Source organism: Penaeus chinensis, chromosome 5 (genome assembly GCF_019202785.1).
Source record: "Penaeus chinensis breed Huanghai No. 1 chromosome 5, ASM1920278v2, whole genome shotgun sequence".
Classification (NCBI taxonomy): domain Eukaryota; kingdom Metazoa; phylum Arthropoda; class Malacostraca; order Decapoda; family Penaeidae; genus Penaeus; species Penaeus chinensis.
In genome coordinates this window covers 37,483,111-37,490,427 of record NC_061823.1, presented here as the reverse complement: position 1 = coordinate 37,490,427, position 7,317 = coordinate 37,483,111, and the positions used below count along the sequence as shown (strand labels likewise).

The 7,317-nt window shown below is 43.6% G+C and overlaps 1 protein-coding gene across 1 annotated transcript in view; it reads left to right on the top strand.

Annotated features, from left to right (window-relative positions):
• LOC125025596 (dynein intermediate chain 2, ciliary-like) overlaps positions 1-6,948 on the top strand; it is a 21,596-nt gene extending 14,648 nt beyond the window's left edge. Inside the window, exons 8-16 of the mRNA XM_047613620.1 lie at positions 152-280; positions 503-627; positions 818-946; positions 2,532-2,712; positions 3,147-3,372; positions 3,856-3,977; positions 4,142-4,193; positions 4,393-4,626; positions 5,967-6,948. Of these exons, the coding sequence (XP_047469576.1) occupies positions 152-280; positions 503-627; positions 818-946; positions 2,532-2,712; positions 3,147-3,372; positions 3,856-3,977; positions 4,142-4,193; positions 4,393-4,626; positions 5,967-6,147 (1,379 nt within the window). The 3' untranslated portion in view covers positions 6,148-6,948. The remainder of the gene's footprint in view (positions 1-151; positions 281-502; positions 628-817; positions 947-2,531; positions 2,713-3,146; positions 3,373-3,855; positions 3,978-4,141; positions 4,194-4,392; positions 4,627-5,966) is intronic.
• Positions 6,949-7,317: the final 369 nt, after the last annotated feature.

Genomic DNA, 7,317 nt, shown 5'->3' with positions numbered 1-7,317 from the left:
CACCCTGCGCATAGTCCGCCCGACCCTCCGACCTGACCTGACAATTCTTCAAATAGAACATATGAAAGAAAAATAGTGCAATAAGCCTTTATTATTCTAATTTACTCAACAGCTGTACTTCATTACACAGTTATTTTCACGTAATTCCTAGCCTTTACAACCGAGGTTACACCAGCCTTCTCTGACTCTGGAACCAGACTCTCGCCCAAAATTAGCTCCCTTTGGCCAGGCCGGGTGCCCTGTCTGGGGGCTAAAAGAGGATCCAAATGTTCGTCGCTCGGTACCTAGCATTTTTTCACGGGTCTCTGATCGCCTTAGAAATTTACCAAATATTATCATGCAGTTAAAACACCAAAGGCGTTGCTTGAAGCCAACCTAGATGCAAAAAAGACAATAGAGGCTGATAACCGGAGATAGCACAAGAGCCAAGTCTGGCTAGTGGATCTTGAGTATGAGGGACAGGGACAAGAACACAACCTCTGACTTCTTTCCTTGCTTTTAGAGAGCATCTGCGGGGCATCCGACGCCCAAGGGATGCTGTGCCTGTTCACCCTCAAGAACCCGGGCATCCCTGAGCGCGTCCTGCAGCCTCCATGTGGCATCACGTCCGTACAGTTCCATCCCTCGGTGCGTTCCTTCCTTCCTCTGTTTTCAAGGCTGCTTTTTCCTTTGTTTAGTTATAATGTAGGGCACTTTAATGAATAATAACAACTCAATATAACATCGATAAGTAAAGGAAGTTTGTGGATCAACATCTCCATAAACCCATTCCAAATCACGAGTCCTATTGATCCTACGAGAACCTCCTTCCCCGCAGCGAGCGAGCGTGCTGGCTGCGGGGCGCGTGGACGGGGCGGTGATGGTGGTCGACGTCCGCTCCCCCCGCGCCCCCAGGGTCATCACCTCGACGGTTGTAGCCGGAAGTCACCTCCAGCCGGTCTGCCAGGTACGCGCGACTGCTCCAGGGGCTGAGGTGTTCCCGAGGTGGGCCGAGGTGATGTCCTCTGGTGTTTCAGAAACGTACTGAGATGTTATGTGGTGTTCTGGATTGTTTAGGGACGTTTTGTGATGTTCTGAGATGTTCAGAAGTGTTCTCGGAGGTTGGGGATGTTTCGAGATGTTCTTAGAGGTATGTTCTTATAGTATGTTCTGTGATATTTTCAGTCTTAAATGTTCCTGAATGTCCTGCCTTGTTTTTGAATGTTTTGCGATATTTCTTGATGTTTTGAAATGTCCCAGGATATTCTGGGTATGTTTCAGGTGCTCTTGGATGTTTTTTGGTGGTCCTGGGACATTCCTAGATGTTTTGACATGTATTTCAATTATCTGAAATGTTCCTTGGTGTTCTGGAATGTGTGAGAAGGTTTTAGATCCTCTGAGACGATTTGGATGTTCTAACATTTAAATGTTATGAAAAGTTATTGAATAATTCATAGTTTTTCGTTGAAGTTCTGTAGTATCCGAGGATGTTTTATGTTCTCGGATATTTCAGACATTTTGGGACGTTTTGACATGTTTCCAGAAGTCTTTGGTGTTCTGGGTTGTGTTTATGTGTACTTGGTAGCTTTGTGATGCTATTAAATGTTCCAAGATGTTTTTTTTTTTCAGAAGTTTTGGGTTGTCCTTCAAGGTCAAAGATGCTGTGAAACGTAGTTAGCTGATTGGGATTTTTCTGTCTATAATTTTCTTAGTAACTATGGATATGAGAGATATGAGATAGTATATGCTACTTTTCATTTTTTTTCTGTTTTACCAAATTACATAATGTTGCATGGTTCGGATGTGGCTGAAGGCAAAATTTAATAACCACATGGAAAAGTATTATTTCTTCTTATTAACAGAACATTCTTTTCTTTCTCTCCGTCTCTCTCCTTCATACCCTTTATCTATCTCCTTTATTTCCTCTCTACTTATCTCCAGCTCTCCCTCAATCGCTCCTTCCTTCCTTCCCCTTTCCTCTTTCCTCCCTCCTTCTTTCCTTCCTCCTTTACCTTTCTTCATTCTCTCCTCCCCTCCGTCTTTTTCTCTCTCCTCCCTCCCTCCGTCTTTTTCTCTCCCCTCCCTCCCTAATGCTCTTCCTCCTTGCCTCCTTACCTTCCTCTTTTCTCCTTCCCTCCTTCCTTCTGTTCGTCCCTCTCTCCTGCTCTCCTCTCCTCCTTTTTTTTCCACTCCCTTCCTATCTCCTTCCTTCTCTCTTTTTCTCCCTCCCTCCCTACCTACCCGCCTCCATCTCTTCCTCCCTCTCTGTCTCACTCCCTTTCAGCGTATACCCCCACGCTAACTCCTGCCTACCTCCGCCTCCCCGACCCAGGTGCGCTGAGTGACAACGGACCTCACCTTTTGCTTTCCATCTTTCCTTCTTTTCTCCTTTCCTTTACTGCTCCCTCCCTTCTCCCCCCCCTTCCCCTCATTCTCTCCCTCCCTCCCTCCATTCATCTATCCATCCATCCATCCACCTCACCTCCCTCTTCCTCCTTCCCATCCCTTCAATATACCCCCGCTAACTCTGCCTCCTCCTCCTCCCCGACCAGGTGCGCTGGGTGCCAACAGACCCCGGCGAGAGTCTCTGCTTCTACTCTGTGTCCGAGGACGGTCGCGTGTCCGAGTGGCTGGTCCGACCTTCCGCTCTCGTCCACGCTGACATCCTCGACTTCAACGCCAGCGCGGCGAACGCCAAGTTATCTAAAGACGCTTCCAAGTTCTTACTCGAAGGTGGGTCGGGGAGCCGGGTTCTACGTCTGTTTCGTTTTGTTTGTTTTCTTTTGGTTCACTTCCTGATTGCTGAAAGATTATTGTGGCTTTCGAAGAAAGATCATCGGTTTGGTATGCACTTCTGCTACTTGCCCCTTTCTTTCCTTCTTTTTATTGTCGTATTTATTTTGCCATTTCTTTTTTTTTTTCTGTGTGATCAGTATTTATGTATTTATGTATACCGTACACGATGGTATGTTTTCGGCGATATCCATACTTTTCGTCACGATAATGTAAACATATGTGCACACTAAGATAATGCTCAGTCCTGATGTTAAAGCATAAGCATATATTGACAGATGTTGACAATGTTTCCCTCATTGTTTCTCTCCCTTTCCTTTACTTACGTTTTTTTCTATTTCCTCTTTCGCTAACACGATCCCTCCCCGCCCTAGGCAGAGCCACCTGTATAGCGCTGAACCCGAACGACAAGACGGACATGCTGGTGGGCGTCGACACGGGCGAGATGCTGCGGCTGAAGACCTCGAGCACCCACGCCCTCACGCGCTACCCCGCCCACATCGGCGCCGTGAGGGACGTCGCCTGGAACGCCCACCACTGCAAGATCTTCGCCTCCTGCTCCTTGGACTGGACGCTCAAGATCTGGATCCGCGATTGCCTGTGAGGAATCTTGGTTTCGAGTTTGAGGTTTTCGCCTTGATTTCGCCTTGATGTGGAGTCGGGTTTAAATGTTTAAATAGTTCATAAATGAAAATAGTCTTCGTAGACAAGGGTTATACGAGGGGGGAGCACGGGATGAATGGGCGTGTTTAGGATAAACTTTGGAGGGCAGAGGCGTGCCGTGACAGTGTGAGATGGAGAAAGTGTTTCATCCTTAGAATATAATGATTTCATTTCTATCATTACAATTCTGGGGTTACAAATACGTAATGCAAAATGTCTTAAGCACGTTGATCATGACTTTGAAGATTATCATTAAGAATCGCATTAGATGAAGGAAGGGGTGCGGTGATTGCAGAAATATCGGCTCTGCGCTGGTATTTTGTCAAAGCAGTTTATTGCAGTGTGACCTCGGTTGCTCGATAGTTAAGATCAGTATGATTATGCGCTTTTTCAGCTTTCTTGATATTAAACTTTGGGCAGTTTAGTACAAGAAGTTATATATCACATTAACTTGGCAAATGTGCAAATGGTAGATTTATCTCAAGAAGTTCCTCAACCTCTTGTGTTACTTCTTGTCAAGATGTTCCACTACTCCAGCAATCGTGCATCCTAGACGATTAATTGCACTGTACTGGATACACAGACGCAATGCAATGTTAGCAGATGAGTTTTTAAACCCGAGCACAGAGGATAGGGGAACGCTTTGAAGCAACTATAGATAACCACATAGAATTTAACTGCTGAACTGCAAAGGTTACACTATAAGGAGATATTGATACAGTGGCTGCACACTCTGAGCGATGCAAAATTATGGCAATGTGAAGGAGAGACAGTTTGATCATGTAATCACAAGAATGGAATCATACAGATGATATTAAGAAGTTATTAGTTCATGTCACAGCAGTCTCATCAATATAAACACGTACATGAGGATTGATATGCATAATCTGTTGAACCGTGGCGAAGAATTAGCTTTGCATCGTTGAACATTGTCTTAAACTCCGCCTACTGCCTCAGGTCGCCGCTGGTGACCCTTGACCTCGGCTCGCCGGTCGCGAGCGTCTCATGGTCCCCCTACAGCAGTAGTGTGGTCGCGGCGGCCACGGACGAAGGGCGCGTCTACGTGTACGACCTGTTCCTCCGCAAGTGCCATCCGCTGTGCTCGCAAAACCTCAACCAGCGGCGTCGACTTGGCCTCTCCTGCGTCGCCTTCAACCTCTTCAGCCCCGTCGTGCTCGTCGGCGGAGAGAAGTGAGTGCCCGGGCGAGTCGTCTTCGTCTGCACCGCTTGTCTGTGGCTGTGGTGTGCGTGTGCGTATGCGTGTGTGTGTTTGTGTGTGTGTGTTGGGGGGAGTATGAGTGTGAGAGGGAGGAATGCGTGTGTAGGGTAAGTGAGTGTGTGTGCATGTGTGTGTAGGTGTGTGTGTGTGTGAGTGAGTGAGTGGTTGTGTTTAAGTGTATGCTAATGCTAACTATATTGTAGTTAAGTATCTGTATTTTCATATTCTCTTGAACTATGATTCCCGCCCCTTCTTTGGGACAAACAGGCAATTTTCTCACTCTCATACCTATAGACAAATGCGTCTGAAAGGCCCTCCAAAACTGAATTAGTCTTATTGTAATCTATATTCCAAGTTGCACACAAACAATTACTCCAGACTGGTCTTGACGAGCATCTACGGCAGGGTTCCTCACCTCTCAATTCTGTCCTCACCAACCACACCTTCCCCCCAGTCCCCAAAAACATCTTACCTTTCAGTAATTAAAACAACAACATACTTATCTCTAGGTATTTCTTCAGAGGTATCTCACTCCAACACCTCGAGGTCATCTTAAACAAACCGCCCGTTTTCACGTAGTCTTGAACTAAGCCAACCTTTCCTTCCAGTGCTTTTTTCTCGCTTCTATCTCTCGACAACGTTTGTTAATTACACTTTTTCATCATTATCTAAACTAACCACATTTATTAATTCATTTCAGAGTTTTCGTCAGCCCTGGAAAGTATCATAAACTAACAGCACGCTTTCAAGTAGTTTAAACTAGTTTTTTTTACAGCCAGGTTTCATATTCCCAATCTCGAAAGTATGTTAAACTAATAACACATTTTAGATGGTTTTAAACCTGATTTTTTTCAACTATGAAAGTATCTTAAACTAACAAAATAGAAATCAACTAATTTCAAATCATTTTTTTCCAGCCAGGTTTCACACACCAAATCTTGGTAATCGAACTTAAACTAGAAACGCGTTTTAAACTAAACTTAAACCATTTTCCCAGCCAGATTTCATCCTCTAAAGTATCTTAAACTAACATGTTTTCGATAAGTTTAAATTTTTTCCCCATCTAGATTTCATACTCCTAAGCCTGTAAATCACCTTAAGCTAACAAGTTGTCAATGAGCTTTTAGTCATTTTTTCCCTGCTATATTTCATGTCCTCAAATTTGGAAATCGTCTTAAGGTAAGAAAACATTCTAAACTGATTTTTTTAACCCTTTTTTCCAGCCAGATTTCCCCACACCCAAACCTGGAACTCGCCTTAACCTAACAGCTCATTTCGATCCAGTCCTAAGGCCAGCACCCTTTCCTTCCAGAGGCTACCTGATGACGCTGAAGCTCTCTCCCAACCTGCGTCGGCCGTACAAGGATGCGAAGGGCGCCGAGGAGATGAGGCAGGCGGAGATCGAGCTCTGCAAGATGGAGAGAATCATCGCCACCAGCAAGGAGTGGGAGAAGCCGGGAGATGAGAAGAGGAAGATTTCTGCTGTATTTTGAAAGGGATTCTGCGTGGTTAAGTAAGGAAGGTGATTCTCTGTGGAAGATGAGACGGGTCGGGTGATTCAGTGTTAGCGGGAAGGAGTGGGAGATCGGGGAATTACACATGATGTGATGTTTTGATGTGATTCTGTGTGATTACAGTATAATTAGAGACGATCAGGCGATGTTTTGTAATATATTCTTACCTGATTCTGTTTGCTTCCATGGAATCCGATCAATGTTCTGTGCGGGAGAAATGGAACAAAAATTCAAACGCAGTGACGTGCGTACAGAGATGAAATGAAGCCAAAGCCAGAATTGGAATATACGAATAAATCGTGACGTTTCGAACACTCCAAGGGTTCCTCTTTGGACGAATAATAAAAGAAGAGGTACAGTTATGCAGATTATATACATATTTGTCTAAATTTATCTCCGGAATCAGAAAATGTCTTCTGTCCTGTTTAAATAGGATTCTTCTTCGTTCTTTTTGATTGAATCTGTGACTGTGTACGTTAGATAATTGGTTCGTTTTTTCTTGAATGAAGAAGGAAGAAGTGCAGAAGTGTCGAGTGAATATAAACACGAATTATCATAATGATTTAACTTGTACATACCTCGTGATACATATCATATTGTGAATTCAAATAATATATCAAATGATGAGTTTATTGCAAACTATTTCCTTTCATCTATATTACAAGCACATTCTTGAAAATAGGATTATCAATTTATGTTCCTCTAACTAGCCGTCCCAGCTAAAAGGATAAAGATGGCTGTGATTTCTCAGGGATTATGTAATAAAACAAATTCAGGTGTTGTTTTCTCTTATTCCACCCCCTTCCACAGATAAGAAGCTATATAGAAAAGAAAGCAATAGCAATAGTGTAGCAACAGCACTTCGAAGATTAAGAATGAAAGCAAAAGCATTAGAATTACTCTGAATTTAATAAATAAAAGGCGGCATGAGTAAAATCAAGTAGTCTTTAGATAAAGTGAAAATTAATGTTTTTCTTCCCACACAATGCAGTAGACGTCATCGAGGATTAACTGGAATTAAAAGTATAGGTATACATATATGATGGATTTGACGTATGCATATTTATCCATCCATCTACATCTGTCGACCTTTTTATCGATCTGTCTGTCTATCTATCTCTCTATATATACATATATACATACAGACAC